Source organism: Polistes fuscatus, unplaced genomic scaffold (assembly GCF_010416935.1).
Source record: "Polistes fuscatus isolate 324 unplaced genomic scaffold, CU_Pfus_HIC Scaffold4, whole genome shotgun sequence".
In the NCBI taxonomy this organism is placed as follows: Eukaryota; Metazoa; Arthropoda; class Insecta; order Hymenoptera; family Vespidae; genus Polistes; species Polistes fuscatus.
In genome coordinates, this window is record NW_025113118.1 from 5,392,514 (window position 1) to 5,412,342 (window position 19,829).

The following is a 19,829-nucleotide window of genomic DNA, read 5'->3' on the forward strand; positions in this document are numbered from 1 at the left end:
TAATGACATTCCCATTTATTTCTATACGAAATTGACTTTATTGGGAGGAAAGAAAAACATTGGCAGTTAAATAATTCGAAAATATAATAAAGATAGTTGTAATATTATTTCAATAAAATAATACAAATTATTTGACGTATCGAAACGCAATGCGATTTTAAATAATAAAGTATGAAGTGTCATTTGATAGAATTTAAAACCGATTTAAATATTTAACGTTACGAAATCTCTCTGATATGAGAGAAACGAAATAACATTTTGAACAACCCATAATAGATATTTCTCAGGCTTAATCTTTAATTGGCGATGTGCCTAGAAGGGTTGTAATTAGTGACGTCGGGTCCTTAGAATCTTGGTGCTAAAATCACACCTTATCTAATCTTTTATTATATAAAAGGAACACTATATATATATATATATAGAATTTAGAAGATTTAGGAATAAATAATAAATAATTTATGATATTCAAAAAAAAAGAGGAATACTTTTTATTCTTCTTTTTTTTTTATATAAAAGCCAATCGAAAAACAACATTTTCAGTTTGGGGGATACTTTCGAACCAACGTCACCCAGTTAAAGGTTAATTATAAATATCTTGATATAAATTCAAAAGCGCAAAGATCAATAATAAATTGAAGTAGTCTCTGTGTTTAATCAGACAGGTAGCAATTAAATCTTCGTTCATTTTGAGGAAAAGAATTGGAAAGGAAAGAAAATGAGATTGCGGGGTAAAATAAGATCTGAATCCGCGTATCCTTTTCGCGAGTTAATAGCCTAACGTTAGGAAAGAGAGAGAGAGAGAGAGAGAGAGAGAGAGAGAAAGTGGTCGTAGAGGACTGATTTACGAGAAAGGAGTTCGACTCGAAAGCGATTATATCGTCCTACCGTTTATCCGTAGGATCTTTCGTATCTTTGATAATAGCTCGAGCCCTTAGTTCAGGATCTTGGCCGGCGGCATAAGTTTTCATTCGCGTTAGTCGACTAAACGAAGAATCCCGAGCGATAAATTCGACAGGGGGGCTTTTCCACGAGCTGGCTAATCCCATTTCTGGCTTAATCCTACGGGAAACTCGTCGAGAGTGGCTCTCCAAGAGAATTAAGACGAATTAGTTCGTGTTACCTTTATACGTGAAACGTAGGTAACTCTCCTAACATACATATACCAATACAAGAAAGAGTTAAGTGTATTCGTGTAATTCCGGTGGACAGTACAACATACCTTTGTGGTTTCGTGCTCCCCGCGTGTTTCACGATTTTTCTTCGTGAAAAATAAACTAGAAGTCAGATAAATCTCGGGACACACACGCACGCACTACTCCTTTTGGATTTCGTGTAAAATATTATCGCTAAATTGGTTCGCCATATGGATAAGGAAATGATCGAAATTTGTCGAACGTGTACGTGAACACTTAATCAATTGTTAAATAGTTGCAAGAGATTTCAAAGATAAATTTCTAGTGTCGTTATACTCTTTGTATTATTATTATTAATATTAATATTTGTCGAGCATTTTTTATACGCGACAACAAATTTTATAAGATTTTTAATTAATTAATTAAAAATACGCTAATACCATTTTAGGAAAAAGATAGAAATAATACATACGTCTACGATGAACACTTATTAATTATTCTGTTAAATAATTTCTGTAATAAATTTCGAATCGTTCAAAATGTTCGTAATTATTTGTTGAACATTTACGCGCAATAATAAATTTGTCTATATATTTTGATTAATTAATTAATTAAAAATACGCTAAAATAACTCGAAAATAGTAAAGAAAAGAAAATAAATATGATGGCATATCGGAAATATCGATAAATTGTGCAGACAAAGTGCACACGGTGAGCTGAATAAGTAAAAGGAAATGAAAAGAAACATGGCGAAAAGGTTTTGTTATAACACACGTTTATATTATATCGAATGTTTCTCTTTGGTGCTGTCGTAGAGAACCCTCGGCGTAATTTCCTCGCCAATTATATGCGTTCTCTCGCGCAATAAACGTTCGTCTGCGTTACATTGCACACAGCGTCCGGCATTCCGCGATATTACGTAAGGGTCGAGATCACCGGCTGTGCGTTGCCAGGGAAAGGGATGTGGTCGACGTTAATGGTATGTGCAATGCATATATGTAGATATGTATATACATTGTAACGTTATCGTACATGTGTATCACACGTGCCGCTTATATGCTTCAGATCATTGAACTCCTTTCTTTCTCCATTTGATTTCTTCTTTCCTTTTAGTTTTATTTTTTCTTAATATCCATAGAATCGTATCGTTAAAGTAATCGATTAGAAATGACGAAGATTCTCTCGTTTAAATAATTATGAAATATATTGAACGATTAAATATACACGTTGTTTTGTTTTTTTTTGAAATTATATTTATATTTCAAAAGGTCAAGGAAAAACAAATAACAATGAACAATGGATGCAGGTGCAAGTTAAATGTTAGATGAAATAAAATGACGAGAAGAAACAAAATATAAACAACTGGTATACCCTCGTATAAATATTTTCGACTTTTTTCTTTACCGCATTAATAGAACTGACAATTTATGATAGACAACTCCCCTCTCCCACCCATTTCCTTCCTTATGTATCTTTCATTAGCCGCACCTTCGAGAATACTCGAATAAGTTTAATCCGAAAAATACGTAAATTATGATAATAATATAAGAAGTTTATCGTCAGCTCGGTCGGTAAGAGATCGTGCAAGTAACAATGGGGCTTTTTGAATTTTACTCTCGAGTAAGAGAACACGCATTGCATTACGTTTCAATTCTGCAGAGGTTCGTCACAGTCTGCTTCCTCGAGTAAAACCTGAACTGAAACCACCGTCTATCGAGCAGCCTGAGAAATGAAAAATAAAGTTAAGCTACTCGGGCCAATATGATTGCATAAGAGAACAAACGAAAGAACGAACGCATGAGAGAAAGAAAGAGAAAAGTTAGGTGTGTTCGAGTACAAGAAAGTGGACAAATTATTCCTCTTGCCACCTCGTGGTTCGGTTCGCGTGCAAGATCCACAAATTCCGAGGTCGTTCACATTGAACATGACTTTCTTCTTCTTTATTGCGTACGAGATCTTATCCCTTTTATTTAAAACGTTCAAAGGATGGTACAACATTTTTCGATAACATCGATCGATCGACTTTTCTTAAACACCTGGCGACCGGTGTGTAGTATGCGAGTACCAAGATGCGTTTCGTTATTTTTACTTTCACCTTGTATACCTAAAATGCTTTCTTTCACTCTAGTTTTCCAAGATTATCTCTATCAAGATAACTGACAATTTCTTTCTTATATAATTATACAGGAGGTTTTTCAAGTATTTATTATAATAATTAACATATGATTGATTATACAATAATTTATTAATATTGTTTAAACTCTTTATCTTTGCAATTGCACCGATGAAAACGATGAAAAAACTTATCTAATCGTAATTAATTATCTAATTGTTCATATCATTTCCAAGTCTCACGAACACTTTTATACTGACAGTCCGACATTAAACGTATATACACATTCTAAAGTAACCTCATCGCACCATAATAAAGCGATTCTATTATGGCGGAACGTCGGAACAATAAGCAGTAACGCGGTACGGAAGCAATTCCTGGCTTACATTCGATATATACGAGATGGAAAGAGATGAAAATACTCAGCGATAGAACGAAATAGATAGATAGAAAGAAAGAGAAAGAAAGAGAGAGAGAGAGAGATACGGATATACGATTTTCCGCGTTTTATCAACGTTTACCTCGCGAAAGACCATGCCAGCAGACGAGAGTAAATACGAAAATGTGTGCTCGCAAACGATTCGTCGAGAAACACATTTCGCTATCATTCCCGTTCTCTATGCCTTTTCTTGAAACGAAAATATCCCTATCTCTATCTTTTTCTTTTTATTTTCTTGTTCACATGATAGTTGGTGGAATAGGAAAGCTATACGCGTTTATTCTCATTCGATCTAACTTTCTTCTACTATATCTTTTCTACATCCATTCTAGGAAAATACTTTTAGCGAGAAAAGAGGAAGAATATTTTTTCTTTTTTTTTTTTTCCCAGACAAAACGAAATTAAATGTACCATTCCATTTGTGTTCGATCGAATTAAAAAATACAAAATATATATATTCGTTTATTTAAAAAAAACTGGTGTGCGTACTTATGTACGCACGTAAGAAGTTATACTTCTTTGCCTTAGCAAAACGAACATAACCTCAATAACCTCAAAAATAAATTCAAAAAAAAACTTCAAAGAAAAAAAATAACTTAAAAAAAAAACTGGTGTGTGTACTTATGTACGCACGTAAGAAGTTATACTTCTTTGCCGTACCAAAACGAACATAACCTCAATAATCTCAAAAATAACTTCAGAAAAAAACTTCAAAGAAAAAAAATAACTTAAAAAAAAAAATAATTATTATTATATATATAAGAAAGAATAAAAAAAAGAAAAAGAAAATATCAAAATATAGATATCAGTCCACACTAAATATAAGAGAGATATATCGAATTACTTCACGCGTCAACAGTCATGGCGCGGTTACAGCATTAGTTCTCGCTTCGATTATTTAAGTAAAGCAGCGCTGCGTACGATTAGTATTTGGATGGGTGACCCGCTTGAGAAAAAAAGAAGAAGAAGAGAAGAAGAAGACAACTTCATGCCGTATACTTGAAATCGCTTTGCCCGCGCGTCGTAAATACTGACAAACTTCATGGTGTCGTTTTTCCAGACGCTAGGAACAAAATCACTCCCCATTACATTTTCTCTAACGCGCCAAAAGAAGTATAACTTCAAAAAATTCTTTTCTTTCATCCATACGTTTAAACCTTACGTAAATTTGAAATAAACAGAATATTCTTTAGTTAAGAACAAATCGGATGTTGAAAGAAAAAAAAGGGGAAGGACGTTGAGATGATTTGTTAAAAAAACATAATTATAAACTTGTTAATATTTGATAATATTCTTTAACGATAAATCATTTCTATAATGTTTTTCGATATAATTAACGACGAGTGAATGATTTCCAAACTTTTGGCCGATAATGTATATATATATATCAATTGAAGAAAAATTCGACGTGAATGGTATACTCGTCGGATAAAGTGCATCGTCACATATCAAAGAATAGACTCAGGAAAGACATGGTTTTTGAATCACGTTGAATTCGCCGACGCATCTTCTTCCTTCTTCCACTCTCGTTTCGAGCATAAACGCGAAGGAGGCGTATCGTTTCTCGACTCTCCCTTGGGATTTTCTCGAGGAGACAGCGATTGCTTACGACTTTCGGATCGGTTCTCTCCCTCTCCCTCGCACTTCTTTTTTCCCTCTCTCTCTATCTTTCGAAAGGGAAAAGAAAAAGAAAAAGAGAGACCGTAGAAGCACTGCGAGGAATAAAAAAAGGAAAGTGGATCGACCGAAAACGCACCGTGTCGTCCTTCGTATATATTCTTTATCTGTATAGGTTATGTGTGTGTGTATGTGTGTATAGGATGTGTAAGTGTACTTGTATAAGTTTTATATATATATATTGGTCGGTCTCGTTCATTTTGACCATTTTGTTCGTTTTGTCCGCCGATGGATCGGTGGTTTCACAACTGCAAGCGATGGCAATTCAATTTGGATGAGATTGTCTGGCGTCCTTCGTCCTATCAGCAATAGGGATGAATTATATTGGATATATTAGTATTTATACGCTTATAAACGCCTGGAAATCGACGCTTTTATTTATCTCTCTCTCTCTCTCATGTTTTCCCTGTGATTTTTATATCATTCAATCACTTCCGTTATCTTCGTTTATTTTTTCTCGAACGTGTTAATGTATATTAATGAATTATTATTCAATGTTAATTTATATATGCATTTTTAATCGATACTTTTGAAAAAATTTATTTAAAAATATATTATTTACATCGAAATATAAATCGTTAACTGAGTTGTAACAATTATGGTAGAGTTGCGTGCAGTCATTTCCATTTGACCCTAATAATATACATGTGCAATGTTTTACGAGCAGAGGTTGTTGATGGCGAAACTCACTCTACTGCAATTCACGAGAGCCATATTTTATTACGATAATTCTTTATAATATTTTAAAAACACGTATTTCAATTTATACACATATATTTACATTGAAAGTAAAACCAATCATTTCTACGTCTGTGTATTTATATCGTATATTAAAAGGGTTATTTTTTCCTTTCTTCTATATAATTTTTAAAATCAACAAATATATTTATATACTTCATCGTAATTGCAAATAATTTAAGATTTATCGAAAACCTAAAGAACTCTTATACATTTTCGTATCATTAATAATGAATTATAATATTCGACACAATTGTCGAGTATTATTTAACACAAATACAACAACAAATTTTTACACTAATGTATTATAATGATTTATAAAAAAGAATATCTTATATTTTTTTTCCCCTTTTTCCATAGATGTCAATAGTAATTTTCAAATTTTTTACATCGTAACCAAAGAAAATCTAAATTTGTTTCATTGGAAAAGTAAAAAAATCGATGTTTTTTCGATTCGGCATATTTGTAATTTCTTAAAGTTCCTCTCAGAGTTACATAATTGAGAGGCTTCGCAGCCGTGACCTCGATCCCGAAGAAAAGACTCGATCTATAAGTATGTCCTGACTAGTCCAGACGAGCAAGGAACCTTCTTCGCAAACCTCAACCGAAAACTGGTCCAACCGCGAGTACCACAGCGAACGAGCAAAACCAGATGCGAGAGAAGTCGAGTTACCTTCTCTCTCTTTCTTTCTTTCTTTCTCTATCTTTCTTTCTCTCTTTCTCTTTTTCTCTTTCTCCTCCTCGTGGCACGGATAAAACAACCACCTTCCACGACCACGACCTTTTTGTAGGCACCCGGGTACAGTCACTGCGAACAGATTCGATGCAGTTTCTCCGATCTCTTATGCAACCAACTTTAACACCTACCGATTCGCTAATAATATTTTCCAACCTAAGTATTTTTATTTCAAATAGAAGATCATCCCCTTCTTTTTTCTTTTCTCAAACAATTTCTTTAACTATTCGTTAATTAATTATCGCGAATATAATGCAAACCAATGTTCCAAATATCGAATAATGTTAATTCGATTGTATCACATTCGAAGCAAAACTTAAGTGTTTATTGGTATTTCAATAAATATTTTTATCAACGCATCGACTTATTAAACAAAGAATTATTAGATAATAATATTTGTCTTTATTTTCTGGACGACTCCGAGAATTAACAATTTCTTTAACTATTCGTTAATTAATTGTAGCAAATGTAATACGAACCAATGTTCCAAATATCGAATAATGTTAATTCAAAGCAAAAACTAAGTGTTTATTGGTATTTCAATAAATATTTTTATCAACGTATCGACTTATTAAACAAAGAATTATTAGATAATAATATTTGTCTAACTATTTTCTGGACGACTCCAAAAATTAACAATTTTTTTAACTACTCGTTACTTAATTGTAGCAAATGTAATACAAACCAATGTTCCAAATATCGAATAATGTTAATTCGAAGCAAAACTTAAGTGTTTGTTGATGTTCTAATAAATGTTTTTATCAACGTATCGATTTATTAAACAAAGAATTACTAAATAATAATATTTGTCTTTAACTATTTTCTGGACGACACCGAGAATTAACAATTTTTTTATCTATTCGTTACTTAATTGTAGCAAATGTAATACAAACCAATGTTCCAAATATCGAATAATGTTAATTCGAAGCAAAAACTTAAGTGTTTATTGATGTTCTAATAAATATTTTTATCAACGTATCGACTTATTAAACAAAGAATTATTAGATAATAATATCTGTCTTTATTTTCTGAACGACTCCGAGAATTAACAATTTCTTTAACTATTCGTTACTTAATTATAGCAAATGTAATACAAACCAATGTTCCAAATACCGAATAATGTTAATTCGAAGCAAAACCTAAGTGTTTGTTGGTATTTTAATAAATATTTTTATCAACGTATCGACTTATTAAACAAAGAATTATTAGATAATAATATTTGTCTTTATTTTCTGAACGACTCCGAGAATTAACAATTTTTTTATCTATTCGTTACTTAATTGTAGCAAATGTAATACAAACCAATGTTCCAAATATCGAATAATGTTAATTCGAAGCAAAAACTTAAGTGTTTATTGATGTTCTAATAAATATTTTTATCAACGTATCGACTTATTAAACAAAGAATTATTAGATAATAATATCTGTCTTTATTTTCTGAACGACTCCGAGAATTAACAATTTCTTTAACTATTCGTTACTTAATTATAGCAAATGTAATACAAACCAATGTTCCAAATACCGAATAATGTTAATTCGAAGCAAAACCTAAGTGTTTGTTGGTATTTTAATAAATATTTTTATCAACGTATCGACTTATTAAACAAAGAATTATTAGATAATAATATTTGTCTTTATTTTCTGAACGACTCCGAGAATTAACAATTTCTTTAACTATTCGTTACTTAATTGTAGCAAATGTAATACAAACCAATGTTCCAAATACCGAATAATGTTAATTCGAAGCAAAACCTAAGTGTTTATTGGTATTTCAATAAATATTTTTATCAACGCATCGACTTATTAAACAAAGAATTATTAGATAATAATATTTGTCTTTATTTTCTGAACGACTCCGAGAATTAACAATTTCTTTAACTATTCGTTACTTAATTGTAGCAAATGTAATACAAACCAATGTTTCAAATATCGAATAATGTTAATTCGAAGCAAAACTTAAGTGTTTATTGGTACTTCAATAAATATTTTTATCAACGTATCGACTTATTAAACAAAGAATTATTAGATAATAATATTTGTCTTTATTTTCTGGACGACTCCGAGAATTAACAATTTCTTTAACTATTCGTTACTTAATTGTAGCAAATGTAATACAAACCAATGTTCCAAATACCGAATAATGTTAATTCGAAGCAAAACCTAAGTGTTTATTGGTATTTCAATAAATATTTTTATCAACGCATCGACTTATTAAACAAAGAATTATTAGATAATAATATTTGTCTTTATTTCTGAACGACTCCGAGAATTAACAATTTCTTTAACTATTCGTTACTTAATTGTAGCAAATGTAATACAAACCAATGTTTCAAATATCGAATAATGTTAATTCGAAGCAAAACTTAAGTGTTTATTGGTACTTCAATAAATATTTTTATCAACGTATCGACTTATTAAACAAAGAATTATTAGATAATAATATCAATCTTTCACTATTTTTTGGAGGACGTGGCCGAGGATTAATAATTTATTCTAAAAGAATAAAAAAGAAAAGGAAGAAACAAATATAACATCAAACACATATAACAACAAAAATAATGTACGACCTAGAAGTAAAGTTCTTTAGGTCGACATGGAAGTATAAAGCAGAAAAGCATTAGGTTTTATAGATAGGGTGTTAAGGTACGACAAACGCAATTTTTCGCTCGTATTATAGGGTAGTCTTTTTGTCCGAAAAAGTGGAAAGACGCAACCCAATTTTTACATCGAGAAGAGGCTTTTCTTGAGGAGGTACAAGCCAAAGGGCCGTCAGCCGCACGCCTCTACCACTAGGGAAAAGGGCTTGAAGATGCTTTTGAAATGTCGCGTTACCTCTCTTCTTTCCTTCCTCTGCTCTTTCCTTACCTTATCTTTTTCTTTCTTTCTTTCTTTCTTCTTTTCTTTCTTTCTTTCTTTCTCCTATATATTTCCTCTTTTTTCCTTTTTTCTTCTTTTTTTTCTTTTTTACTTTTCCTCATACCGTACGTTAGCACACAAGGACGAAAATGGTAAATCGTATAAAAAATTCAGCCACGTGGGATGCGTATTGGCACAAAGAGAGCGACTTTGAAGTAGAATTCGATAACGTCGCCCTATCGCAAGCCCGGTGAAAGCGGTTCGGTCGAGTACGAGTCGCTTGAAATTTCGCTTAAACCGAAGTACATGTATGTTTGTACATGCATACACCATACATACACCCATAGATACATTCATACATTCGGGACTATGCACAACTGGAAATGAAATAATCCTGAACGAGAAGATGCGTACTCTTTTTCATCTTTCGCGATGTAGGGAATTAATTAAAATTCTTCGTCGTACTCTTTTCCACCCGTTGTCCTCTTTCGCCTAAATGCCAAAAATTAATTAGCGAAAAAACAACCTTTTACAATTTTTAATAAAACGGATAAAGGGAAATGGAAATTACGGAACAACTCTCTCTCTCTCTCTCTCTTTCTTCTTTTCTTTTTATTCTAAAATAAAAGAAATGAAATCTTTAACGAGATAAATCAAACAAAACTTCGTTCTTCGAGATTGTACACGGACGTTTCGTTTATTCATCGGCAAAAATATCTATTAAAAAATAGAATTTTGTTTTTCTTTTTTTTTTTGGTTCGAAAATATAACGACACGAGGGTAAGATTAAATTTTCAAGATGTATATCGTTTAATAGGGTCTGAATAAGGTTAGATATAAGGTATAGAAAAGAATAAGAGAATTTTTGCTCGTTACTCGCATTTCTGGAGTTTGTTCTACGGGCGAGATAAAACGAGTGGAGGTTAGAGATGGGTGGTAGTGGTGCTAGTGTTGTGGTAGTGGTAGTTAGTGTAGGAAAGAGTTCGTATTTGTACGAGGAATGGAAAAGGTTCCGTTCTGCGAGTTTTTATCCATCGTCCACTTGGCGAAGCGTAACGACCAGCCGAGCCAGACGATGGACTAGGAGAGGAGGGATCGTCTGGTAGGCCTTGAACGGCCCTTTAACTGCTTGCACTCCAGTCAAGGTTACCTTCTTCCTCCTCCCACCAGCACACACACCGGATGGTAGCATCGTAGAACGGTCTTCAAGCATGAATGTGCATGTTTTTATATCTATCAGTGTGTGTGTGTGTATATGTGTGTATGTGTGTGTGTGAGAGAGAAGGGCTCCGATGAATAGGGTCGTGAGTTCGCTACTTTGTCAAGGTCGAAGCATTTCACGTACATAGTCATATATATCTACTCCTTGTCGAACTTCGTTCTAATGTTTTCAAGAAAATCTTTATGCACTTTTTTCATACATCTATTCCTAAAGTTATTTAATAATTTTAATATTATATAATACACTATGATTTATATTATTTAAATATTCGTTTTGTAGTAATCGAGACGAACATTGTTACTTTCGTCTTCCACGTTCTTATTTGCGAGAATAAAATTTATTTATACGTATAATACAAATTATTTAAATAGGATAATAACTAACTAAACGATGCAAGTCATCGAAGAATCATTTCTTTGAATTGTTCTCATAGATAAATGATATTATTTAATGAATCTAGAATAATATTTGATTAATGATAAATATTTTGATAACTATCGAAAGATTTTTCTAGTTGTTAGATTATAAGCTTAGTATGTCTTATCATTACGTACAATAAACATTATCCTCGGTACCATCGAGAATGATTCCGCGACCCGGCTGTAAGAAGCTCGCAGAAGGTAGCTGGCAGAGTTTGCTGGCTTGTGGAGGATGAAGGAGAAGAAGGAGGAGAAGGAGGAGGTGGAGGGAATGGAAGGAATGTTGGAAAATGGTGTGAGAGAGAGGAGTGACTCGGTCGGAGTAGTGGGCGGCACCGGAAAGGAGATAAAGACGGTGTATCAGCTAAGACGAGATAAAACGAAAGAAAGAAAGAAAGAAAGAAAGAAAAAGATAAAAAATAAATTCTTCAAACGAATAGATCTAACTATAAGAAGACAATATTTTTTATTCTTTTTTCTAATTTTCTTTATAATCAAGTTAAATAAATTAATCGTAGCGCGTTACGCGATCGATCATTCGTCGAGAAACGAAAAAAAGAAAAACCATAAAACCTTTCCTCACGGGGGATTGTTTATTGGAAATATCTAATCGAATCATCCGTCTGTCCATCCTTCCGTTCTTTCTTAGGTTCGTTCTTTCGTTCATCCATCACGTATTCTCTCATATTACAATCGATTCCAGGTCATAAACAATGGGAAAATTTTTTACTTTCGACCCTTTCGTTCCCTGACGTACGCGATCAGCTTAATATTCGTTCAAGGCCTTTGCCCGAAGGCAGAAAGCCTTTAAATTTCGCGGACGAGATCGTATAAGGGAGAAAGAGAGAGAGAGAGAGAGGGTGGCAAGGAGGAGGAGGGGGGAGGGGGGAGGAGGAGAGTACGTTCGTTCGGCCATACTCTCTACGTACGCCCACGCATGATTCTCTATCTACTAATACAAGTTTATTTCTCTTTTCACACACTTGCAATACTTTATTCACGTACGCACTGCTGCGTACATTATATATACACGTTCATAATATGTATACTTGGATGAGATACGAGGAGCAATAATTTTATGGCGTGTCCCATCAGACGCAATCAACTCGACACGGGGTATTTATTTCTTTGCTGTTTTTTCTTTTTTTTTATTCTATCCTTTATGCCACTCCTGCGTTACTAATTACTCCTGATTGCGATAAACTATCTCTCCACGATATTTAGTTGCAACGGGTGCTTTATTTGGAAAATGCGTGTCCTCCTTCCTCTCTCGTATTTGTTAAAATATATTTTCCATTTGATCAATTTCATTGTTACAAGGGGGTATTGGTATATGTAGGTATTACGAGTTTTCTTTTTTTTTTTTCTCGCAGTGACAACTGCGCGTGATATTTTATAAAGGGGTATATATTTCGTATTTGAAATCATTATAAATGTCGTATTGAAAATTTATGGTTAATCACGGGAGTATACATATGCTTATTGTCAATTTGAAACAATCAATATTTTCTCCTAATGGATATTTCATAATTCTTATTTAATATAGCGGTATATTTTAGGATTGCGAAATTTTTTAATTGGTATACATTTTATTGCAAAGAAAAGCATGTTTTTATAAGAGAGGTAGAATTTTTCATAACTGATAAGAAAATTAATATAATCAATCGTCTTAAAAGCATTATAAAGTGCAATTGAAATTTTTCATGTAAATGCACATACTCATATGAGAAAAATGTTGTAATCATTTAAGTAAAATTATTATATTTCTCTAACAATAAAAATGTTCTTTTGCAATTAGATTTATATCAATTAGAAACTTGAATAATCCTAAAACATTAAGTTTTTTGTATATAAAAAATTTGGAAGCTTTTCATTACAAGCAAATATCAAATATCAGAATACGAATACTCCTGTGACTCACTGTACATCTGATATAATAATTATTTATAATTAATTCTAATTAATAGTACTTTAAATTAAATAATAAAATGTACTCTAAATAAATTTAATACAAAAGGAAACGCGTGCCGAATATTTTTTTACCAGTTAACGGATTAAAAATAGTATTTTCATCGGTTGATTTTCATTTTGTATTTAGAGATTTTCTTGAAATAGTAATCTGGCTAGATGAAAGGAAGAAAAAGCTTCGGTAGACCATCGATGGTAGTTCTCGGTCGTTTATTAACCTTCGTCTAAGTGCTCGACCATCTCTCTCTCTTTGCCTATTAACTGGAGTACCGTCGGCGTGTATTTTCATCTCAGATGTATTCAAAATTTTGGGTGTGGTGGCTTAGAGTGAAAAGAGAAGAGTACGCTTACTATAGTCGATATGTAGACACGAAGCTTTCGAAAGCTCGGCCGATATAACACGATCCTGGTGCGTAGACAAGGCCATGGGGGCCTTGCGATACCTCTCTGCACGGAGATTGTACATAGTGCTTGTATGGGGGTTTATGGGCTTGGAATGGGTAATGGCTGCTCCTATCAGCTCTGTACACTCTCTCTCCCTCTCCTTCTATCTCTATTTCTTTCTCTTCCTTTACCCTTCATTCACAACAACTCTTTCTCTTTTCTTCTTTCTATTTCTTCCTTTTTTCCAGGATTCCTCTCTTTTATTTTTTTTCTTTTTTTTTTTTTTACATTATTATTCATATACTTTATTCCATAAATTAGGAATATATTCGAGATATATATTCAAGTTTTAATTTATATTATATGATAATAAGTTTATATTTAGTTTGACGGTCAAAAATTGATTTCGATTATACAATCGTTTTAATGACAATGAAAATTATATTTCGATTACTCGAATCGCATGTCATTCATTTAAAATTACTTAGATTAGATATTATTTATATTATGATTGATCTATAATTATCTTTTTATTTTTACTATTTTTTATTTTTCTTTTTTTTTTGGTTCTTTTTAGATAAGCACAAGTCTAGCAAATTCGATAAGCCCCAGCGATATTTTACTGATTTAGATACGTCTATTGTAATCTTGGATGCGGAGTACTTTGCATGTTAGATACTCGTTGAACTCGCAATTTAGGACCATCTCAAACAAATAACCCTAACCGAGGGAAATGACTTTCCTTTGGGGAATTCCATTATTCTCAGGCACCACACTATCGTCGAATTTCGAAACGTAAAACAGATAGGAAATACTTTTCTTTACCAAACTTTTGATATATTTTATCGATAGATAAATAATTGAAAAAAAAAAAAATTCATAGAAGTATAAATATGTAAAGAAAAATTTGCAAAAAAGTATTTTCGTGTTTTTAAATCTTTTTGTTTTTTTTTTGTTTTTTATTTTTTAAAGAAGAAAAAGAAGAAGAATAAGAAGAATTTTATTTTCTGTAAAAGGTTTTACTTGTATACCATTTTGCGTAGATTCGTTTTATGAGATATCAATTTCGTTCGATAAGAATCATTAGATCGAACTTATTTGTTTGATATTCTTACGAGATGCCACGTTGTATTACGAAACGAGATATAATTGATAGACGATAAAACAACAATCGATTTATTTTTGATATAGATTTCGTCACGAATTCGTTTTAACGATGGACACGTTGTTATTCATTGTTTTCGATTAATTATAAAAACAACAAAATGTCTTACTTTCTCGTATTATTAAATAAAAATGATAGAAGAATGGTTGGGCGGATAAGATACGAGTGAGAAAGAAAAACAAGAAAATATTCACTCTCATATTTTATCGTATAAGAAAATAAACAAATTCGTATATCCGACAGTGATCTTCGAATTTATTGCACGGCGATCGAAAAGACGGGTCTCCAAAAATAATGTAAATAAAATGGAAAAGAAAAAGTTAGAAATATATTTCTAGTAAGCGGAGGGGGGTGGGGGGAGGGGGGAGTGGATCATATTTTGTTAATAATAAACGAGCCGATCTGTCTCCAATACAATCAGAAAAATCCACGGAAGCATCGCTTAGTACTCGTAGCTTTCGATTCATTTCGATAACGATACGTTTTTGATATATCCCACCGAGTTTATAATTAATCTACGATTATGACAGTTGATAACCGAGAGTTTTTTATTTACAATCATCATGTGTATGGGTACACGCGCGTATCAGAAAATATCATCGATTCGTGTCAATGGAACAATCAAAATGTGCCAACAGTGTCACAACTATTTGAAAAAGTCAAGAAATAATTGTTAGTTTTATGATAACGTCACAATTAAAAGTAAATCAGTCTTTCGTACGATTATAAATTATTAACAATTATGCGGGTGGATTGGAAAGTTTCGAGTCTTGTATAGAAACAATTTTTGTTGTTGATCAAACTTACTTTTATTAAAAAAAAATACAAATTTCTTTTGGAGAGGAGACCAACCAAAACTGTTTAAAACTCACCCTCGTATGTAGCTTTGCAGTATGAATAATTATTAATATCATTGTTGTACTATATTTGTAAGAAAAGTCTGTTTTTTATTTAGTTCATAGGTTCATCAGAGAAATGTAAAAATATCTACGCAAATAAATTGTTGATAAACGTTTTAAGGATAATTTCCGCTATTAGAAAATGACATATATATAATATAATGAACTCTTGCCATTTGTGAACTACGATAAAAATTAAAGCTAGATGATTAAAGCGATAAACGATTATCTCGCAATGATAATAGATATTTTTATTAATCGTTCGAGGAACGACAGATAGGAGATTTTCAATCGTTAGTATCGTGCAGCCATACATTCGAGACGAAGCAACAATTTCTCAGTGATTTTATAATAAACTAATGCAAAATGGGAATTAATTTAACTTATACTTTTAATTTACAATTGGTACGCTTTGTAATCGTTTTTTTTCTTTTTTACGAGGCAATCGTCGCAAAGGGTGAGTAAAAATTGTAAATTTGCCCAATTTTGAAAACCCGAATCAAACGTTTTGCATAAAATTGTAAATATAATAATAAAGGGAATAATTTATTTTCTCTCCAATGGTTGGTTGGTCGTTATTGTTTCACGTCGTACGCGAGTGGTTTTCTCTCTATGTGTATGTGTTTTTTCTCTGTCTCTCTCTTTCTTCTCTTCCCATTCCTGTTTTTTTATCGAGCAAATGTCCACGAGATTTTATCATGGACAATTCGAAATGTCCGCGCAATTATTTCACGTGAAAAGTTAATATGCATAATCGACTGAAAATACGTCGTTTTGAGATAAACCGTGAAAGGCACAACGAAAATTTGCAATTACCTTAATTGACCGTTCGATCGGCAAGCATACAATTGAAATTTTATTCGAGAGAGAGAGAGAGGATAACATTCGGAGTTTAATTATTAACGAAAATTATTCACCGACTTTCGAAACAAAATGAAATCTACGACCGTGCATTTATTTTCCTCATATTTTTTCATTCATTTTGTATTCCATGGTTTTCGTTAGGTGAGACGAGAAATGTCTACTTCGATACTGAGATGATCAATTACAATATTTCCGGACGTATCGTGAATGGAACAAAAGCAGCGATTAGTCAATTCCCACATCAGGTGCGTATCGCGAACAAATTCGAGATATTATTTTGATTCTTATCTTTTACGAAATAAATTATTATAATAATAAAGTACATTGATGCAAGTAGGTATCATTGAGACGTTCTTGGTCCGGAAATCACTTCTGTGGCGGAAGTGTGATTAGCGAACATGTAGTTTTATCAGCAGCCCATTGCATGTATCGGTGTGTAATTGTACTAAAAGTTATTTTTTTCAAATAAAAGTTATATTTGTGAATAAAATGAAAAATGAAAAATAAATTATTTAGCTACGGCGAGGTTATTTTACCGTGGACAGTTACGGTTGTTGGGGGAGAAATACAACTGGATCGTACGACGAAGGCTGGTCAGAAAAAGGGCGTACGAGAAATTATCATTCATCCGGAATTTAATGGGGATACTTTCCAAAACGATATCGCTATACTCAGGGTACGTTCTTATAGGTGTTCTATATATTTCAAAATTAATTATTTGTAACGCAGATGATAATGAAACAATGAAAGACGATATCTAATCTTATCGTTCTTTTATTCTTTTTTACCGATATTTTTGGGATTAAAATTTATAAGATAATCTTATTATAGACTGATGTTATTACGTTATGAATATACAAACAATCCGTTTAAATTATTCTTTGTTTTTTTTTTTATTTTCCACAGTTAAAAGTACCATTTCAATTTACGGCACAATTGAAACCAATACATTTGCCAGTTGACCAAGTTCCACCAGGTACGATGTGTCAGGTATCAGGCTGGGGTTACCCTGAAGAGGTAAGATTGTTTATTAAATTTGTATCACCTCGATCATTTGAATAAACAAAATTTTGTACAATTCGACAGAACATTCCAATCGTGACCAACGATTTGATGTACGTGGATATGCCAATTTTGAATATGAAAAATTGTCGTAAGCTGTTAGAAAATGTGACGAATTTACCACCGGGAATGTTTTGCGCTGGTTATATCGATGGCTTGAAAGATGCATGCCAGGTAAGAAAACGAAAAATGAAACGATTCGATCGTGACACGTGCAAACGCAAATTATCGCGAATTATTGATCTTAATTAGAAAAAAACAAAAGAAAAAAAAATGAAATATCGTTGTCGTATAATTTTTCGAGAAATTTGACTTGTTCATCTTTGACACTAACCGTTATTTACCCACTTTATGATGCTTATCGAGCGACTATTCAACATGTCTCGTCTTCGTTATCTCTCGACGTTGTTTAACCAGACGAGGAGTCGATTATTAAGCAAGAGGAATGTATTTTTCCAACGTCTATCGAGAAAATAACATTTTTCCGTTCGTATTTATCGTTTACAAGCCATTCCCATTTCATTTATTTCACGTATATCACGTTGAAAATATTTATTTTTTAGTATACGCGTAGTGGCTCGTAATGAAATTTCCTTCAGACTGATGTATACACTTTACCCTCGAGGAAAAGTTGTTTAAAGTATCGTAATTATTTTTCGCAGGGTGATTCCGGTGGCGGAATGGTTTGCGACGGTGTTCTAACGGGTATCGTTTCCGCCGGTGAGGGTTGCGCGAAACCAAAACTTCCTGGACTTTACACGGACGTTTTATTCTACAAATACTGGATAAAGTTTCCCTTAGCTTACGAGAAATCCGTCCGAGATGATTCCGATGAACCTTATAACTCTGCTAATAAGATACAATCGACCGCCATTACGATAGTTACATTTTTCTCAATATATTTGTACAAATTATTAATGCTTTAGTAATAAATTGTTTTTTTTTTGTCGATGAAGTTGTTCGAATGTATTTTTTATGCCAGTAAATACGTGGTGTCACCTATCCTTTCTTCCCCCTCCCATCAACCCCTGTTTCAATACCGAAACTCCCGACATTGTTGCATGAAAATAAAGATACCTATGCGTATAGAATATTTTTGTATAATACAATGATTTAAAGTATTTACTTTACTTACAAGACACAGTTGGTATTAAATTATTCTAATATAATAATTCAAGAAGATTATTAGAATTAATTTGTAAGCTAACAGATCATCGTAGATACGCACAAGTGTCTCCCCTGGCACACGTTAACTCCGAAAGGATATACATGAGCTTACTTTTCTCTCCCCTTATATTCTCTCTTACTTTTACGTATAAAACTAAGGCCAAGGAGAAAAGGAACATAGCCCTTGTCGGTGTTCGCCGTTAATTGACCTGGACGTACTCGCAAAGATGGGGTTCTTTGATATACATAGATATTTTCCTAACGCGACGTAATATCGTTGGGTAGGAGTTTGCGAGTAAAGTTACTAACTACGGGATCGATAAATTAATGAGTGTTCTGGGAATAATGGATTTTATCTTACTTAAAAAAAAAAAGAAAAAAAGAAAAAAAGAAAAAAATAAAAAAGGAAGAAAAGAAAAATAAAACAAGAAAGAAATTATAATAACATCTCTGATAAGAATAAACTTTTCATTTCGATATTGCAGAAGATAACCGATTAATTTGATTACACTTTAATCAAACTTCGGGTAACTTTCCAATCTCATATTATATTTTATTTTTAATTAAGTAAAAGGGATCTTTTTTTCAATATTTTTCATCTGGATATATTAAATTTGGTTATTTTAATATTAATTAATGGATTGACCGAAAAGTTAGAGCCGATTTTTTTTTTCCATGTATATATATATATATATATATTTATTTAAAGATATTTTCAAGAGATATTTTTCATTCATTAAATAAAAATAATATATATTTATATCTATTCAATATATACACGAGAATGAGTAATAACAATTTCGAAACTATGTCGAAAAATAAAAGTAAGTTTGATCGAGGAAAAAAAAAGAAGAACATTGTTTTTATGTTAAGGTGAAAACTTTCCGACTCCACTTACATATTAAATAAATCTACACGAACTTTTGGGTTAATAATGAATAAATGAAAATAAATAAAAGGAAAGGTTTTTACCTAAACATTAAATAA

At 32.2% G+C, this 19,829-nt stretch overlaps 1 protein-coding gene across 1 annotated transcript; it reads left to right on the forward strand.

Annotated features, from left to right (window-relative positions):
- Positions 1-16,773: 16,773 nt before the first annotated feature.
- On the forward strand, positions 16,774-18,618 carry LOC122520960 (trypsin-2-like). The gene is made up of 6 exons (XM_043641302.1): positions 16,774-16,858; positions 16,951-17,045; positions 17,130-17,289; positions 17,520-17,630; positions 17,700-17,849; positions 18,338-18,618. The coding sequence occupies exons 1-6, from the start codon at positions 16,787-16,789 to the stop codon at positions 18,599-18,601; spliced, it is 852 nt and encodes a 283-aa protein (XP_043497237.1). The 5' UTR covers positions 16,774-16,786; the 3' UTR covers positions 18,602-18,618.
- Positions 18,619-19,829: the final 1,211 nt, after the last annotated feature.

Bases quoted from the DNA above. Each gene is read 5' to 3' on its own strand.
- LOC122520960 (XM_043641302.1), top strand. From the start codon at position 16,787: ATGATCAATTACAATATTTCCGGACGTATCGTGAATGGAACAAAAGCA. The intron at 16,859-16,950 runs GTGCGTATCGCG...TGATGCAAGTAG, and splicing joins TTAGTCAATTCCCACATCAG to GTATCATTGAGACGTTCTTG. The intron at 17,631-17,699 runs GTAAGATTGTTT...ACAATTCGACAG, and splicing joins GCTGGGGTTACCCTGAAGAG to AACATTCCAATCGTGACCAA.